We start from the raw sequence: 20,500 nt of genomic DNA, 5'->3' as shown, positions 1-20,500 counted from the left end.
TCAAGTAAAGAGGGTTGTTGATTTTCTGCATTTTTGCAATGGTTTATTTAGGTGTCACTACCATCAAGTAAGATTTAGAGCAAACTGTTATGCATCAATGAAAGCAAAGTAGGATCAGTAATTTCTCTCTGGAAACTGGTGCCGTAAAGATTTTCTTTTAGGTTAAGAAACACCATCAGCTGCATTTTTGAATATTTTCTTTTGCTGTCATTCTCAGGATTCATACCTGTGGTTTGGTGTGAAGAGAATATAAATTAGAGCATCAAGGCTTTTATGAGGCTTAGGTGCAACGTATTAGCGTTTTTGTGCCCCGTCTTCATATGAACATAAAAACAATGTGGAGACGATCCACCCCATTAGTCTAGAATCACAGAAGATAAATTTTGGTCAGTAGCCAAACGTAACAAACATTGTCATCTACACTATCTTCCCCTTTCTCACCTACTCCTAACAAATGTAGGGCATCTAAGAAAGCACAAGTCATATTTATCTACAATTGTAAAGATTATTACTGTCAGCTATTGAGCTAGTTAGCTAGCATAATTCACAACAGCGAAGCGGCCCTCTTGATAAGTTAACTTTTGTTAAGTAGCCATCAATCACTGTGAGCACTTGTAAAATAAATTTGCTGAAATCCGGACATAACACCGTGGTGAGAGCAGATCATTTTGTTAGTATGTGGGGTTGGAAGTGGTTTTTAACTAATGCACGATGATAAACGCTGATAAACTATGTTCATCAACTGTTTTTTCCAAATAGCCAGGTAGTTACAAGTACAATCAGACTGTCGCTTAACTGCTATGCCTGTTGTTTGAATCTTAATTTTCTAATTATTTTCACAGTTTTTGCTCATTTTATTGGACCTAAAATGATTTGATGCTAAAATAAATAACTAAATAAGTATGGTTTGTTTTCCTTTTTAAGCTTTTTGGGTGCTATTTAGTACTAAAAAGGGTGTTGTGGTGGCAGCCCGCCTGACGGTGAGTGTCCTGGTTATTTCTCCTTTTTGTTTGTGATTCTGTTTTTCCTGTACTCTGCCTGCCTCCCTGTGTCTCCTCCCCTGCGTGTGCTCTCCCTCTCTCTCTCCCTCCACTCCTGAGCCCAGCCAACAACCCGCACCTGCACCTCGTAAGCCACCTCCTCTGCCTGCCACACCTGCCAGCAATCAGCCTCATCTCCAACAGTACTTCTACCCCGGTTCTCCAGTCAACCCCTGCTTGATCGTCGTTGCTCCTAACCCAGTGCCACTTGATCACTCAAGCGCTCGTATAACCTGCATGATCTCTGTTTCCCTGTTCTTGGTTTTCCCTGAGTCACTAACCCTGTTTGTCTGTCTGTCTCTACCTAGGTTCAGTCACCCTCATCCTCTGTCAAGTCAGCTGGGCTCGCTCACCTGCCCTCTCCCCTCGGACTTCCCCCACGGTGTCCTCCCAGCTCTCCCTCGTGCCTCCCCAGTCAGCCTGCCACCACACTCCTCCACCAACCCCCTGATCAGTTCTCCCGTGCCTCCTCTCTTCCTCGGCCCCCAGTGTCCCTCAGCTCTCTGGTCTCAGTCTCCTCGGTTCCCTGTACTCCAGTCCCTCAAGCCCTTCTTTCCCCTAATAAAACCTGTTAATCTTGAGCATTCCATTTGGGTCCACTCTGTCCACACCACAACAGAGGGTCCATAATGACGTGCATAATTTTAAGTCAAACAGCTGCACAGCACCTTTGCCCTCCAAAAACCTAGGGAAAACCCTGAAGGTGACATCTTGAAAACATGCTGCTTAACTTGACTGAAAGTGGAGGATGTATTTTCTCTAAATGACTGAAAGACGAGGTGCAATCCAGACAAGATCTGACTGAAACCCACAACCTACATTGCTTACTATAGCTGGTTTGAATCATAGCCGGCTCATCACCACCTTTAAGATGAAGCAACAGCTTTGGCCTGGACAAATACAGAGGAATCGCCTTCTTTACTTGGTATCTGTTCTTATGGGTTAAAAGATCACACCAAGGGGGGCACAAAGAAATAAAATAAACCTGTAAGACTTATCTGCCAAAGGTCAGCTATGCATAAGGACAAATAGAGGTGAGGGAAATTCTGGGGTGAAAGGGTAAGAATCGGTGTAAAGGTGTGCTTTGGCTTAAGGTGAGAGGGTACAGACAATATGATGCAGGGAGGTGTTTTTAAGAGTAGGTGAAGGTAAAAAGGTTGTGCAGAGATGCAAGGACATGGTAGTAAAGGAGATCATAGACAGAAGGTGGTCCCTGAATTTGAAGAATATGAATTACACCAAGAATAAACCTGTTTGAGAAATTCAAAGAAATAAACTTTTCAGAGTCAGCACAAAGACACAACTCAGATCCATTCAGTTTCAATAGGAAATAAACACAGAGCCGCCAGAATACAGCCATTTTCCAGTAATGTTCCTGCCTGGCCTCTTTCCCTCTTTCCCCTACAACTCTACTGCTTTTATTTAAGGTCAAAGGGATAACAGGATAAAGGCTGTCCTCTCTGCTCCTCTGAAGGACAAGCACTCTGCCGATTGGATTTGGTGGCCTTCAAGGACAAAGGAAGAACACTGTGATACAAAGGAACCAATAGAGGAAGAACAAGATTTCATCTGTCTCTATGGCCTGAGTGATTGGCAGGGATGGCTAGACCAGCAATCGGAGTGCTGCCTCTTTGTGGCTGGGTGCCCTCCATCAGCATTGAATAGCAAGACTCGATCCATCAACAAAAACACACTCTAGGTTTCTGGAGGATCTGACCTCTGTGGAATAATAGGGTCTGGGCAGGGTTGCCGGGGCAGCCAGGTGATTTAATTCAGTGGAATGATTTCAAATGTTGATTTGTCTGTGGGTATAAACTGTACGTGTGTAGATGTTTGTGTGCATATTACACATTGCAATGTAGAGTATTAGTGGGACAAGTTAGTAAATGGAAGGTGGTATGGTTCAAATGCTTGAAATAGCAGAAAAATAGTGGATGGGGAACATAATATGTTCCCATTTACTGTTGAAATGCCCTCCGGCAAGGCACTTACAGGGGCAGTCCAGTGACCTACTGGCACTTCATTAAAGTTAGGGACTCAAAGAAATTTTAAAATATTGGTCAAAATGGATACAGCAAGAGATACAGGGAGAGCCACCCTGATGACATCAATATGACATCATTGGGGTTATTTTTATCACACTAGAAAGCTTCCTCCAGAGATAAAGACGGCATTCTACAAGTGCTTTTAGTAGTTACTCCCATGACTAGGAAACTGAACATCTGCAAAAGTGGTGGAGCGTCCCTTTAACTGACACTATGCTCGGGACTGTCTTCAAGGCACTGTTGTTTCTCAATGTAAGAATGTAATAATGTTCAAGTCTTACTACTGACAAATGCATGGATATTAAGAACAGGCACTGAGGTACAGAAAAGCACAAGCGTAGATAATGCCAGGTCAGCTGCAAAAGTAGATTCTTGGACTCTAACTCCAACCCTCCCACCACACAATCAGGTCCTTGCTAAACTGGTGAAAGGACTCATTTGTGAAACGCTTTATTATTTATTTTTAAACAGAGCCTTCTCAAGAACAAATTGAACAATGTATTACCTGCATGTAGGTAGGCGAGGTCTGGATTCTCAATATCAGGGTGACTTTCCTTCAGATGGTTGCGGAACTCCATGGGAGAGTTGGTGGCATAGTTACATTTGGGACAGTTGTACATCTTCACGCCCTCGTGTTTGCCCGTATGGAGAATGTGCTTCCGGATGTTCTCAGCACAGTTGGATCTATGGGAGACAAACAAAGATAAAAGACCTCATTCCTTTTTGGAATAAAAAAACCCCCCCAAAGATTAAAAGATGAGAGTCTTGAGGGAGAAAACATAAGATAAACACTTGGCAACATTCCCAAGAAAGGTTTGCTGTAATAACATTTTATTTTGTTGCACTGATGACACACGCACGTATGCACGCCTGCGCGCACGCACACACACACACACACACACACACACACACGACTCTAGAAAAAACTCAAGCTGGGCTTTGGAGCTCAGGGAGCAGCCATGTTTGGACAGACTCTCAAAGCATTCATTGCCTAATACGCCTCTGTGAAGCAGGCCCACAACCACCAAGTGACTAAAGACCGCTTTCACAAATAGCCAAACACAACTTGTAACACAAACAATATTTACATCCTGCGAATTCTTTGATATTCTGTCATGGTCTTCCCTTACAGTTGTTTAGGTTTAGTGTGTAATGGTGCTGGGAGCAGTGGTTGACAAACTGCTGTGAGACTGCGAGCAGATCTAGAGGCCTACTGAGTGTATTAGAGAGATATGTCTGAAGACATCCATTATGCATTATGTATCTTTCGCAAATGTATGAAAGGTATAGGAATAGAGGTGTATGTTGTGTGAGTTAGTGGTTCTTTGGGCTGGTCAGTTAGGACAGGCCAAGCAGTGAGCTACTGCAGGGTGTAGGATGTAATGATGTCAGCTCAGAGAGTCACACACGACCCTCTGCTGATTAATGATGCTGCCTGACTTGCACTCAGGCTCTATCTAAACCTGCCCACGGACACAAACACACACACACACACACACACACACAGGGCAAGAAAAACATGCACATACATACATACATAGACATGAACAAGCCTTAGTTTGCGCCAAAATAGGAATTTTAATCTCTGATATGACTACACAGGTCCAAATATACCTGCCCTGAATCCATAAACACTCCACACACGTGCACAAGAGAGCACACACATAATGCATCATGCAAGCAAGCATGTGCAGTGTAGAACACAGTTTCATACACACACATAAACACACATCATCATGTGTTGATGGATGGGGCACTCGTGCTCAGTTTGGACCTGACATTCTCGGACAGTATAATACGCAATTACTCTCCCTTATCACCTTGGCCGGGACAATAAAGCCTCACAGTGCCATAGCTCACACCAGCCAAGGAGAGAATTTGTTTTCACTTTTGCAGAGACACCTCTCTCCATCATGGGGCCACAGTCCAGCCCGGCTTCACTGGGGCCTTAAAAAAAACACACACACAGAGCGGGCCCTTTCTGGGTTCTGTTCATGATGTATAAAATATATAAGCTCTGGCCACTGGTGATCAATGACGGGTCTTCACAATACTAAACACTATAGTAGGCTGGGATGCTAGCTATCATTAAAAGCAAACACATTTTAAAAGCAGTAATCCACAGCAATGCAGGAATGTCTGTGATGATGAATTTAACACCGTATAATTCTATAGATATCTAGTTAATGAAGGTGTTTACATTTACTTTATTTTAGAGAGGTCATTCCTAGCTCACACGAAGGGATGTATTTGGATTTCCGGGGTGCTTGAAATTAAGCAGAAGAAGAACCAGGTAATTAGTATGAGCAATCAGAATGAAGGGAATGAACATAGAAATAAAAGAGGGCCAACTTTAAACCTCTAAAAAAACAAAAAAGATGCCAAAACACCATCCACACTTATTCACAAGAGGCATGTAGTACAAAAATAGCATAATCTAAAAGATTTTTAAAAAGTGCAGCAGATGATGAACCTTACCTTAGGCTAACTGATATAAAGGCTTATGGTCTAGTAGGTTTACATCAATGTCAATTGTTGACATTGTGAAGAGTTTAAAATATCTAAATGAGAAAGATTTACATAGATATGTACATTACCGTTAATATTTACACATATCTATCATTTATCAAACAAACTGCCACACATTGTTGTGATTGCTTTACAGGTTCACAGACAAAACATGGCCACATTTACTGACTGTTCTTCTGCATAATGAAAAAAAGACAGACTTAAGAATTTAAATTGTCAAATGCCCATGAATTACGATAAATCATGCTGCTAAAAAATACATTTTTTATTAAAAGTGAACTGATTTCTTATTCGAAAGCAGGAGCATAAATAGATAAAATTTGAAGCAAAGCTAAAAGGTTCTAAAGAGAGCGCGGGTGGATTCCTAGGGGGGCCATGCTATCTCTCAGATATGGTAATGGCATAATTGTCATATTAAAACAACACAACGTGCGTTTAGGAGTCAGCAGGTGTCACAGTTAGTGAAAGCCCACACCAGCCCTCCTACTATACACTGTATTAATTAGTCCAACACTGTTTCAACTTCCTCCCCCATCCATGCACTCACCATGGGAATCAGCCATACTGATGCTCATGGTGATGCTCTGTCTCTCCCTCTGTCTCCCCTTTATTTTGGCCATTTCCATATTCCTCCTATATTCCCAACGAGTCTATGGTAATGGGATAGGTGTAATTGAGAGGCACTTCGTTAGAGGAGATTTAAATGTGTTTCTTTGTGTGTGTTAAGAGTTAGGAGGGGGGTTTATTTGGATCATTGGTGCTATTTGGATCTTATTCTGCCAAGGAGGCCCGGTTATCATCATTAATATTTCCCCCTCCTCCCTCATCTCTCCCTTCGCTTTACAAGGTCGCAAACCTTCCTGGCATTGACAGTAAGCGTGCCAACCTCAAAGCCGCCATCACCTCAAATTGAAACGGTATTCTAACAGGTAGATTGAAACATGAATGCTGCAGCATTCAATAAACAATAATAGCTCCAGAAGGATGGTAACTTGGCAGGAGTCAGAGGCTACATATCAATTAGACCATTTACGATGCCACCGTGACTTTAATGAGAAAAAAAGGGTTGAAAAAACTCCTCATTGTGAACAATAGAAATGATTCGTTAAACACTAAAGTAAAGAAGATTTGCGGCTTGCATAAATAGCTGGAGAATAGTCAAGTAGACATCATTAATTGACAGCCCAGGACTCTCAGTGCAATATCATTAGAATATTTTTACCACTATTCCCCAACTATAATTATCCCCTCTATTATCTATCTCTGTCTGAATAGGAGATGAGTGGCATTTGATAGATCATTCACTCCCTGCTCATTTACATGCATTTGAGAAGCAGCCTTGAAGAAGATCACATTGTATCAAATGGGAACCATGGATGTCATGCATAACATTTAATATGGATATTTTAATAGTGAAATTAAATGTATACCTGTAAAAAGAGATATAAATATTTTCTATGAGCAAGAACTGTCAATCACACAAGTGCTTCATTTGCCTCAGACCTAAACATGTCTTTACAACTGCATCATATTTTTTCATATGCCTGGTTTACACTGAAAGGTCAGACGGGCTAACTCATCTGGTAGTTCCTTATCGTGATCAGGTCACCAGGGACGTCATGGTTTTAAACATGCATTGAGAGTGTAAAAGCAGGGCAGAGGCGAGGCCCCTCGCGGCTGCCTGAGGCCCCCACATTGAATTCCTCATCCTCACATTAGTAAGCCAGTGGGGTGTTTCCTCATCCTCCCCCCCCCCCCCCCCCCCCCTGAGCCCCCCCCCCAGACCTCTCAGAACCCCTGAGGCCACCAAAATGTTAATTGGGCTTCTAATTTACTGTTTCATTTGCCACTATCTGTAAAGATCATTAAGTATCAGTGCAGGAACAATGCACCGGGAAAATTTGGCTCATTCTATGCACAGTATATTTCTGATACTGGGATTAGTCCAGTGTAGTGGTTTCATATGGGACCAACATTTGCTCTCAGTTAAAAGACAAAAGTCAGCCAATTTATATGATAAACTATCCTTAACATACCTTTTTAACACTTAAAGTCCTTGACATTATAAGACTGAGTTTAATGAGACATTAAGATAGGATTCACCAAAATGGCGTCTTCTTCATCCTACCATGTTGGGTTTTCTTCCTGGATCCTGAGGTTTAGGCTTTTAACATTTCTGTCATCAAAAATTTTCTGGGCAAAATAAACTCTTGCAGTTTTCAAATTAAATATAGACTATCGACAGCTTCAATCTAACAAGACTAAAAATCTAGAGCTGTGATAGTGGGGTTGCACTAAGGATGTACTTGGGCACAACAGTACTTTTAATGTCATCATGCTAACATGCTCACAATAACAATGGTCACCATCTTAGTTTAGCATGTTAGCATTGTAACATTTTCAAATAAGCAATTAACACAAAGTTGAGGCTGAGGCTGATGGAATGTTAGTTTTGCAGGTATTTGGTCATAAACAAAGAAAAATAAATCAATTTGACTTGATGATGGCGCTAGATGGAAAGTTAGTGGATCATCAGTGTCAGTGGGATTCATCCTCTTGGGACCATGAATATATGTACAAAATACCAGTGCAATCTATCAAATAGTTGAGATATTTCAGTCTGAACTTAAGTGGGAGACCAACTGTCACTGGCTAATAAAAACATCATCCAGGCCTAAAAACCATGTCTTTTTTTCCACAGCACTTGTAATTATTTAGGCATAGAAATCTTCAAAGTATCTTATATTCATCTTAAATCAACCTTTATCAGTTAAAAATCTCTACATTGGTTGATCCTTAACTGATACAGTCAAGAGATACTTTCCGATAACTTTCAGTACAAGGTGACACAATCCTTTGATAACTGCAAAATAATAGCCTGACTACAATTAGTACTTGTCAGCATTTAATTTTTTCTAAGTTAGACTGCATACAAAAGACTTCTGAAATGAGTTGAGCATTTCACTGCAGTGGAGCAGGTATAGCAAGCTGCTGAAATGACTTTGTCACAGAGGGGAAAAAACGAATGAAGAGTACATCTAAAACCAATGATGGGTTTGAGATCATTCCCTTTCACACTCTTTTGCCACAACCTGACGAGGAAGCACAGGATGAGAGAGAGAAAGAGCGAGAGAGATGGAGATGTGCAATGCCAGCCAAAACTTTTTCAATTTCACCGACAATTTCCTGTGTAATTACTGATGTGGTATGATGGTGTTTTAATGACAGGGACCTGCCAGTGACAGTGACATTGTGTGTGTGTGTGTGTGTTTGTGTGCGCGTGTTGGGGGAGATCTAGCTGGGCCTGTTGATGATGGCAGAGTGATGAGATGGAGCCATGCTGTCGAGATTAGACCTGTCTGGCCTCCACCCTTTACACACACACACACACACACACACACACACACACACACACACACACACACACACACACACGCACACACATTAACACACAAAACCTCTAGCATTAATGCCACCCACACCCCTCCAAACTACCCTACAATGCCACCTGCTATCTCACCATCACACACTCACTAATAAACTCCCCACAGCCCCTCCTCCTTATCAACCCCCTGATCATCAGTACCATGGTGGTGGCCATCAGCGCCACCAACCGTGGGCAGGTCAATGAGCCGATACCTGTAGTCGCACCAGGGGCAGCGGTACGGTTTCTCCCCAGTGTGAACACGTTTGTGCCGCGATAGGTGGGACTGCGTGGTGGAGGCGAAGTTGCAGAGCTTACATTTGAAGGGTCTCTCTCCTGTGGGGTGGAGGGGTTGAAAAGATAAGAGACAGACAATGGTGATGAGACCAAGATAAATGTTTTGACTGACTATATATATATACACACACATATATATACACACACACACACACACACACACACACACACACACACACACACACACACACACACACACACATATACATACACACACATATATATATATATACACACACACACACACACACACACACACACACACATATATACATACACACACATTTATATTTATACAAACTAGGGTAGAAGGCTACAAGTGACATGGTTTGTGTGTGACACCATTTCGCTAACATAAATTTAACATTAACCAAATTTAGGACTTGTTGTTCATAGTGGGATCAACTTGGAGACCAATTAATGACAAATGTTGGCAGTGTACTTTTCTGACACAAAAGAGCCATTAACAGTTCTGAACCTACTATATAACTGCAAAAACTACATTGCAGCATGCTTGCTTACTCTGAACACTGCAGGTACAAAAATTCTAAACAAGTTAAAATGTCTAAATAATATTTTAATATGCTGGAGGTGCACTTCTAGTTGACACATTTAAAAGGCTTTTAACACTAAAAACAGTTGAACTAATAGTTGAAGATTAGCAGTTGAAATTTCAACTGAAGCATCAGATACAGTATAGCTGAAGTGTGTGCACTGCACATATGTCATAACTCACATAACAGTGTCAGCTGAAGTTTTTAAACTGTTCTCTAAAAGTAAGTCAAAATGAGTTGAAGTGTCAGTTGATGTGTAGAAAGCAGTACAAATGTGTTCAGCTGGGTATGTTTAAAACTTATGAATGCATCTCCATGAAATATGACGGGTAAGATTTTGATAGAAGTCCAGATGGGAGATCTCTGTCATTAGATGATAGATGATTACCATATTTGACACATAGCCATTAATCTTACAGAGACGGAGACTTGATTCTAAATTGTTAGGGCATGCTCACAGGGTCAAGGTATCAATTCTGCTTAAAACCAAAGTAAGACTGATGTCTGTAAGTGTAACAGCAAGTTTAAAATTGACCATAGCAGGCAGCCTTTTCTACTCTCTAAAAGTTTTTTTTATTTTTTTGTATTTCAAATGGCAGACCAGAGTAGTGAGGGAGTGTTTTACTCAACAGCTTAACAGATTTCAGTGTTTAAAACCTGCAATAAAACCTCAACCTGTTTTAAGGAACTGCTAACCTACAGAACATATAAGATGTTTCGTAAAATGCTGCTACAGTGACATTTCCATAGGCTACTGAAAAGAACAACATTAGCCACTGCATCATAGAAAATGTTGGTCATGAAAGTGGAAATATTTATATATTTAGTATATAATACTAAATAATGGTAAAATGTTGAACAACACAAATATTAGCATCAGCAGTGGGTATCAGTCAAACTGACAAGAAAACTCTGTCAGACAGTGTGGTCCCTCCATATGCAGCTGTGTGACAACATATTTGAATATGCAGCTAAATCAGTGGAATTGACACATGTCAACACAGGAGAGGAGGACAGAAATTGGAGGTTTCGGGGGGAAATGACAGAGAAACTGAGGAGCAAACAAAATGAATTATGAAAATCTAAATGAATATTTATAACAGGATTCTTGATCCTTGGGCGCCTGCCAGACAACGGTTAAGAACAGTATTTGTTTCACTATCCCAATTTCCAAAAAAGCACTCGTTATTGACAGCCTATCTGAAAAATGCAATTTCCCTAAGCGACAGAATGACATGGTGAAATGATAACTGAAATTAAAAATCTCAGATTCAGTCAGCCATACTGGTACACATGCCTATCACTGACAGCAGCATGTCACACTGATGTGCCTCTGTGTGTGTGTGTGTACGCGCAAGAGAGCGATAGCAAACAGTTGCTAAAACTATGTGGAAATATTGGGCTCGTCCAGATCTTGAAGTGTCAATCACACATACATCAGCTAGTGTGTCAGATTAGTTTACAGCGTGAGTTCAGAATGTGTGCGTTGCTGCTTACCTGTGTGTTGGCGTCTGTGTTTGGTGAGGGCATGTCTTGTGCCTCCAGCAAAACCACACAGGTCACACAGATAAGACTTTTCTCCTGTACAGTCAGATTGAGAGAAGACGAAAGGGAAGAACACAGCATTAGGGGCTGCTAGGATGGAGAGAAAAATCATAGGAGAAACACAAATGGCATTTCATCATATCAGAGGGGGAGAAGAAGGGAGAAGAGGCAAGAACCTGAGAAGGAAAAATTAACTCTTCATTTATACTATATTTATTAAATATTCATCTATACACTCATTCAAATCCAGATCTTCTTCAATAAACCAAGAAAAATTATTATTTAAAGTATAATTCAAGTTTATTACAAGAGTCTTATTTTGAAAGAATATATTGGGATCCTTTTTAGCCTTAATTTAACAGAGACAAATGAAGAGAGACAGGAAATATAGGAGAGATATAGGGGACGACATGCAGCAAAAGGCCGCGGGCTGGACTCAAACCCGGGCCGCTGTGGTAAGGACTCAGCAAAAAAACAAACAAGCAAACACAAGCAGCCAGCCAATCATACAGGTTTGGAACAAACAAACTCACTTGCAAGAGAATGATGCAAACAGTTAAATTACCCACAATGCCCCATTGTAAACCTCCCTCACAGTTAATAGCTTGCCTACCGAACTTGACGTGTAATGAGGGCTTAGTGCCCACATTTTGTGTGCACTTACTTATGTTCTTTCTGTAATTAGTAAAAGTTTTCTCCCAAATAATCTGGCTACAGTGTTATCTTGTTAACAGTCTGTCTGATCATCTGACCACTAGTGTAATTTGCTTAAGTGATGTTGCCATGTTCCCAGATCTCAAAAATTGCTTTGGTGAATATAATGTTATGATAATTCATCGCCACAGTTATAAAAATGAACCCCATGTGGTAAAAAAACAAAACAAAACTATCTTTTAATAGGACTTGGAAATAATGATACCCAATCATGCTTTCCTGTTACAGAGATGAGAATGCTGACAGGATATAAAAAGTTAATTTAAGGACCTTCTCAAACTGTTTGATTGTTACCTTAAATTTACACCAACTTGAAAACCAACACAAAGCAACAAAAAAACGGATATTTCTAAATGCTGAAACTGTAAAAGGACATGAAACCTTTAAGATTTAGGGATGTGAATTGAGCTTAATAATTTAAATCAAATTAAAAGACTACATGTTTATATTTTTAATATGTATGTGTGCGTTATATATTAACCTACGTGTTTTGTGTGTATGTGCATTTGGATCACGCTTATTATGACACTGCAAATACAAATAATGTCATCAATGATTAAATAAACTGCAACTACTGTTGGTTTCATTCACACGAGTATGTGAATCTACACAATTCATGACATTTGTCTTACATCAGTTGTTTCCCCTGCCTCAACACTAAAAATGGCTCACTATAATTACTCTGTCATTAACACTTTTTAATTTTAAACTTGCAACAACCTTAATTAAAAATAAATACAATTACATAGTAAACCTCAAATACTGTGTATGTTTGTGCATGGCGGAGGGGGGGTAATAAGCAAAAGGTTATTGAAATAGATTTATGAAATCCTTGAATCCTTTCGAGTGGGAAAGTCTGGTGGAGGAGGGAATGACTGATGCTTCCTTCACTCAGAACTCCTGCTGAGGTGCCACTGAGCAAGGAAGTGAGAGCTCAAATAAAGACAAAGAAAAGAAAATATTGTATTAATGGATTGGGAGAAATGTGTCAGGGAGAAGAAACCGAGAAAAGGAAAGACAGATTGAACAGATGAGCAGTGGGTCTAGTTGGCTAACAGATGAGCCAAGCAGAAGTCACAGATCACTAGTGTATATCCATCAGAGCTCTCACAGCTAACTAATTCCTCCAATCAGATGGATCCGTGTAAATATGTCAAATGGGGGACGGGAAATTGCCAGTGTGGTTTATTGACTGTGATAAAATCTGAAAAGCACCGCTGAACATAATTACATACTTGTCAGAGCCATAAAAATTAGCTTTATTATCAATGGGATGGTTTTGTACAACTTCATTTGAGGGCGATGCCTTCCAGATGGGGAGCGTGGAGAGCTTTTTTACACTCCTCCTCTCTTCCCTGCATCTGGCTCTGTCATTAACAGCATGATGGTCTCTCCCTCTCTCTCTTTCTACTTCTCTCTTTCTCTCTGCCATTGCACACAGGCAGTCACACACTCCTACACACTCACAGCAACATTAGTGCTAAGATTCGCTAAGGGAAACACATGCACGTGCACATACAAACACATCTATAGAACGGGCACAGATGTGCATGCAAATGCGCACACACACATACTGATATACAGATATTCCCACTTACAGACACACAAATAAAATTGCATGTGGTGCGCAAGTTAACACATTTCCACACATGTACATGGTGTATACCAGCTCATACATTTAAGACACTGTACGTACCACACATTCTAACATACAGACACTCACTGCACATGTACATCACTTAAATATTCATCTAAATGCTGATGTTGAACTCCAGCTCTCGCCACACACTGATAACACATTTGGGTGACTCTTCCAGCTGGGCCTCGGCGGTGCTCTGCTCCTCTTCTGTACAGATAGCAGCTTTCACTGAGTCCGCAGAGACAAAGCAGCCTCAAGTTTCTTCTATTACACCCATTTAAAGCCACTCGACTGTGAGAAGAGTTTTAATGCAGTGCCACTTAGAGGGGAGAAAAGCCTTAAAAAGGTGCATTCATTAGCCAATTCATACAGATTCACTTTTCAATCCCAGTGTGAATGGCCCTTAAAGGAACAATGTTTTCATATAAATAAATATCCATTCTACTACCTTCTGTGGCCGCATGAAATTCATCTTACATTTGCTGTCCTAAATACCTGATGTCTGATGTTCCTAGAAAGAAAATATCACAGAATGTGAAAATGGGCTACAGAAAGTTACATAGTTTGTATTTTTCACTGCAACAATATTTTATTCAGATTTAAAAAAATTGGTTCATCTGAATAAAATGAAGGAAAAAGAGATCCCAGTGATTGACCAGTGATCTCTGATGAGCAGAAACACTGCACTGAGCATTTAGCACAAATGATGGAGACAAAATAAAAAGGAAAGCATCGATATTTTAAACCCTCTAAAAAGAAAGTACTCATTATCATTCAATATTCACGACCAGGGTAAGCACATCAAGTTCAAGTTTGAAATCCTGACTGGTGCATGTTAACATTTGACATCATCTTTTTGTGGAGGAGCCCTGCTCACTACAAACCAGTGAGAGGAGCACTGACACAGCCACAAACATATGTATGTAACGTAAGTATCCAAAACTGTTTTAACTTTGGCAGATACTTCATGTGTTCATGTAGGACGTTGCTCATGGAGAGAAAAGTATAAAAGCCTTCAATATTCCTGTGCATCTAAACTCTAGAATAGTTCCTAAGGATCTGGTCGGACCTTTTCTCTCTATCAGAAAATAGCACCGGTCCACTCCTCCTCTCCTCTCCTCCCCTCTCCTCTCTCCCTTCCATCTCTCATTACGCCCAACGCTACAAGACCCCACCACAGAAAAATCCATAGCCATCGATCCCTACGCCCAGCCGCGGTCGCCACAATTATTCTTGAGGAGGAAACACTGGCGATAAATTACATGTGTGTTTTTCATCTGCTGTTTTGTGGCGGTGATCCCTCCAAGGACCTGGGTAGGGAGGTGGGGTAAGAGAAGAGTGACGTGCTGTCAGCACCGGAGGATCTGGCTGGCTAAAGCAACATGGACCCCTAACCCACAACACAACCTTGCTTTGACTGCATTTATTTGTGATTCACCATAACTTCTACCTTTTATTGGTCCACGAATAAGACTTCACCCTTACGTTAAACTTTATCCGTACATAAACCTTAAAACCATGTTTATGAGCCTCAACCTAAAATCTTACTCTAACCTGAACTCTCTACACTCTGAACTTAAAGATCAATCCTCAGATGTTCCCTTGCAGAGGTGAAGGCCAGATGCACACAGTTGCAAACTAACCAAAATCAAGCTATAGGTCCGTTTAAAAGCATACATGAGCCAGTGTACGCCAAGTCCAGTTCCAGATATGACAATGCCATAAAAACTACATTTCCTGTTAATGTGTCTGCACTGAGAGCCCTTAAACTTTTTTGGCAATTTGAATATCGACTCATGGTTTCTCTCTTGTTCCCATCATACACCTCAACCCTCCACCCCTTACTGGAATAAAATATGCCTTATTGGGAGACAATAAAAGAACTTTGAAGTCAAAATATACAACCTCTCTTTGCGTGTGTGTGAATATATATATATATATATATGTGTGTGTGTGTGTGTGTGTGTGTATGTGTGTTTTAAATAACCCTGGAGGCGTCTGCATGCAGCTATAATTGCCTCCCTCATTAGTTATGTTTTAGCAGGAGCGAATGGGAGGGCAATTAATTTTACCGCTTAATTTTTGACACGGAATCCGCTGCTGTATTGATGTGCTCGCCATTTTGGGTCTCATTTTTCAGGGAAATTAATTGACAAAGTGCGAAGATTTATCAGCATATCGCCAGATTAAGCGACAAACTGAAGCAATGAGGAAATCAATTGTGGCCCTGTCGCTGTGTTCAGCCCCCCCCCCCCTCTCACAGACACACACACACCACCCAAGAGCCTGGGAAAAACTGGGTGGGTCAGATGCAGTGCACTTATTTATTTATTTGAGTCTCTCATTCATCAGCCGTTACAAATGACCCTGGTGGCTGACGACCACTGAATCCCCCGCCCCCGCCCTGCTCCCTCTCCCTCAGACATGACTGGTGTGTGAGGAGGGAGTGATTAACATAAAAAACACACAAATCAGAGACAAACAATGAATCCCGTTAAAGGCAGGAGAAGGAGAGTGGAGGTGTTAACTTTTTTTTCCCTTTTTGGGGGAGGGGGGCTCTGCATGTCACAACCAGCAACTCTATCCATTGGATGATGAAATGCATTTTCCATTAGGGACTCCTTACTTCGTGGTTGTTCGTTTGGTTACAATGTAGTTATGGGTGCAAATGCAAAATATGTGTTGTTGAGTTTGCCTTGCCCTGAGTGTTTCTTGCTGAACTGACCATTTGCAAAGTACCGCCCCCTTAGTTACTGTTGCTATGCCTGTCAACCTTGCACATATGCGGGTTAAAATGATACTGAGGGCAGATTAACCGTACCATATGAAATTGTTTTGAAACAATGGGTTTCAAAAATCACTTGAAAACAATGCTTCTATACTATAATACAGACAGAGGTTGACAAAAGAAGGATTCTCATTTCTAGCCAGCGACCACAAATATGTCAGCTAAAATGATAACTGTCGCTAGCACATTTCAACAACTGTAGCTAGCTAGCTATTTATGCCAACATTAGCTCTATACAGTTAACTGAAATTCCATCGCCGGCTGACGTCTAAATGTTTTAGGATGACTCATTTAAAAATGGGAACCCTGTTAAAGGGTCTTACATATGCACTTGATGTCTACATATACGTAACATGCTAAAAGACTGATGCAAAACCCATGTCCAAGGTAAAAAGAAAGCATGATCAGCAGCATTTGTTCTTGTCAGCAGTAGCGGTAGTTAGTCCTAGTGTTAGCTTACATACATAAATACTTGGACAAGTAAGACAGATGATTTGATTTATGCTTTATTGTTTGTATTTTCAAATAGTATGTTTCACTTTTAACTTTAACTTTGCAAGAGAAAGGGCTTTTAGAATGAGGAATAATCATGAGGTCAAGCAGTTGTCTTGTAATCAGAAGGTTTCTGGTTCGATCTACGGCAAAAATGTAGAATTAAATGCTCCTGACTGTGGAGTCAAGCGAGTTTAGGTACTTTAAATGGTTTGCTTCTTAGCCAAACATGCTCATGTTTGCAACAAAAAATAATCCATTCTCTACACTCTTGCTGCTGTGTTTTTGGTTTGGAAAAGGCAAAAAAATTCATGGGCCTCCACACTGTTACGTACAGCGTATCACTCTCACTACAGTCCCACGCATACCGTACCAACATGTGAAGAAGTCCAAAACTTGGCAGGTCTGCCAGGTGTACTTACGGTTTTCTAAGCTATGATTGAAAAACAACTGTTCGGGGGAGGGGTTTAACGCACTTGGTCATTTGAAGCATTGTATTTCTGGCGTATTGTTCACGGTGTATATATTGTCTCAGCGCTCAATCTGTCACATGGTGTTTCAGCATAATATCGTGACACTGACTGGAATTAGAAATGTTATTTTAAAGGATTATAAACCCAATTATACACTTGTGACAAAGACCAACTCATTTAAAACTTGCCACTGAGTTTTACAGTTCCAACAAATGAGCTAAATGTGTGTATCATTACACTCGGCTCCAGTAAAGATTAGCTCAACTTTAAAATCCCCTACTTATTTTATTAGTATTGCATCTCAGGAGACAATTTATAACCTTTAAACAGATCATACACGTGCAGATAATATTTCAGTGTTTCAGGTTGGCAGCTGGAATGTGATTGCAATGACTGTATAGCTGTAGCTAACCGTCCAACCCAGCACCAATTACAACTGGCAAAGAGTGTCGGATGGACACAGTAGAGCAAATTTTGTTAGCTTTTTGTTCGGGGTTGCTAATCAAGTCCGGTCTTGTCACTCACAAAAATGAAGTTGTTTCGGGTTCAGTCTTTATTCTCCTATTTTCATATGCTCATACTTGGTCACCCATGATCTTTCAAGCGCTCTCATTTCATCACTTTCCTGTTTCTATCTCAATCACTTCACTCACTCTCTTCAAGTCTGTGTTTCCTCCTGCCAAACTCACACACACCCACACACCACCCCACACCTCTCCAGGTGACAGCTAGGTGACAGTGCAACGGCAGCCGCCTGATGGGGAATGATGAGGGCTGGAAACTAATGAAAATAAAACGTCTAATTATGTCAGAGGCGCCTTGACATTACATCACTGTTAAAACACATTTAAAATAACATCCAGCAAGTCTTACACACACACACACACACACACACACACACACAGACACAGCAGGCACCCGTGACGGATGGAGGGCACTCCTGCAAGCGCTCAGTCAGGCTGTCAGACCACTGGCTGCTGCTGCTTCTGTCATTGACTTAAAAGGGCATCAAGGAGCTGTGTGTGGGACATTACTGCGGCCGAGGGGAAACTGCTGGGCTGCAGCATAAAGACACTTTCAGAGAGACTGACTTGGGCTCCTATCGTGGGGCTATTATTCAAGACAGTATCCTTCTACCGCCCACCGCATGATCTGTCTATCCAAAGTTTTTAGTAAGTAAAAAAAACACACGAGTCAGTACAGTCAGTGGAGTCCCACAGTGTAGTGTACGTACAGAAATTAAAGGGAAGGACAGAATGGTAAAGAAAAGACACTGCATATATAAAAACAGAAATAAAGAGGGAAAACTAGAGATCCACTTGGTTATTATCACATCAGTTTGTTGAAAAGCTTTACAATGTATATTCAAAAGTATGATTTAATTAAGGTTTGAAAAGAGAGTAAAATAAGTGCACCGTCTGCATTGCTAGTTACACTAATAATATATACAACACACGTCATGGTTTTAAAGAGACAGAAAAACAAACAAAACTCTGAAATCTAATTGCTATAAATCATTAAAATTTATTTTTGGTCTATTTGGGAATCTACTCAAATTCTAATAGTTTTTTGGATCAAAGGTGGGACACACGTGGTATGAATAAACACACACATACCAGAATTAATGCATTTCCCCCTCTTTTCCCTTTATGCATTATAGAGAAGCACACTAGACTGGTTCAATGTGGGAAAACACACTCTTGAGGATCAGATGGATCCGATAAACACACCCTTGCTGACCAGCTGGGTTTGGGGAACACACACACTCGGTGACCAGATGGATTTTGGGGAAATACACATGACAACCAGTTGGATTTGGGGAATACACACTACCTTAAGTCTGGAGGTTTGGCAGAAAACAAACATGTAATACAAACATCTTTTTCCTGGCTGATATAAGATCATATAATTGGGACGGTCGTATCAAGATCAGGAGGAAGGGTTTTATCATCTACCAAGAGTGTCGGCAAGACCGCCAAGAACCAGTTCTCAAATTTCTCTGGATGTTGAAAATCAGTACAGATGGACAAGTCATGGCTAAAGCCAAAAACGTGTGTAGATTTTTTTTTCCAAACAAAGCTGTGAAGATTCATAATTAATGTGAGATTTCACAGTTAACACACAAACTTCATTTTGTTAAACAGTCTACAGCTATAGAGGAATGAAAAAGTACATTTTGTCTGATCCAAGTATAGTGTTTCTTGATAAATAACCTTCTGTCTCCAACTCACAAAAAAGCTATTTGCCGGTAAAAAAAGAAAATCTCATGAATTTTGCAGTTTAGAGTGTCAGTCAACGTGTTTATGGCGGGGGACAGTAGTGATAGTTCATGGTGGAGGTTACTAGCTCTCAGTGTCTCACCAGTGTGTGTCCTGTAGTGGTCCTTCATGGCTGACAGGTTGAGGAAGGCGTAGTGGCAGGACGGCCAGGCGCACTTATATGGTTTCTCTCCACTGTGCAGTTTCATGTGGTTGTTCAGGGCCCATTTTTCACTGAAGGAGCGCTCACACAAGTCGCATTCAAACTTCCTGCAGGAGGAGAAGAGAGGCAGAGGGGAATCAGGGGGAGGAGGAGAAGGAGGAGGAGGGAAAAACGAAGAGTTATTTACTGATCCCAAAGCTGGCGTAAAATGCTAGACAATCTACCCTGTGAGAAAGGAAATGGAGGTTGTTGGGTACTCGCACTCACACCCACAGAGCACAGGGCCATATGACTGCGTGCTGTACATCTACACCAACACTGACACAAACACACACAACACACACAGAATGCAGTTGGCTGCTGGTGTGTCATGTCTGTATAAGCAGGCATTGATTTTTCTGTCCTGGGCTGCCACCTCCACCATTTATTCTCTGCTTTGCACCGGGGCCCAGAGGACTGGAGAAATTCTGTTACAGTCCACACACACACACACACACACACACACACACACACACCCCGCAGGGCCAGTGGGGAGAATA

The 20,500-nt window shown here is 41.1% G+C and overlaps 1 protein-coding gene across 1 annotated transcript; it reads right to left on the bottom strand.

Moving 5' to 3' along the window:
• Positions 1-3,590: 3,590 nt before the first annotated feature.
• On the bottom strand, positions 3,591-20,268 carry LOC119882081 (zinc finger protein 407-like; the record flags this gene model as incomplete). Its single annotated transcript, XM_038692094.1, is given in 5 exon segments — positions 3,591-3,769; positions 9,254-9,374; positions 11,387-11,470; positions 19,902-20,068; positions 20,186-20,268. Coding segments are annotated over 5 exon segments (634 nt in total), but the record flags the coding sequence as incomplete, so codon positions are not given.
• Positions 20,269-20,500: the final 232 nt, after the last annotated feature.

The sequence above is a fragment of the Micropterus salmoides genome, unplaced genomic scaffold (assembly GCF_014851395.1).
Source record: "Micropterus salmoides isolate LMB-PRFRI ecotype aquatic unplaced genomic scaffold, ASM1485139v1 Ms_hic_scaffold_2890, whole genome shotgun sequence".
NCBI lineage: Eukaryota > Metazoa > Chordata > Actinopteri > Centrarchiformes > Centrarchidae > Micropterus > Micropterus salmoides.
The sequence above is the reverse complement of the archived record's forward strand: the minus strand, read 5'-3'. Positions and strand labels throughout refer to the sequence as shown.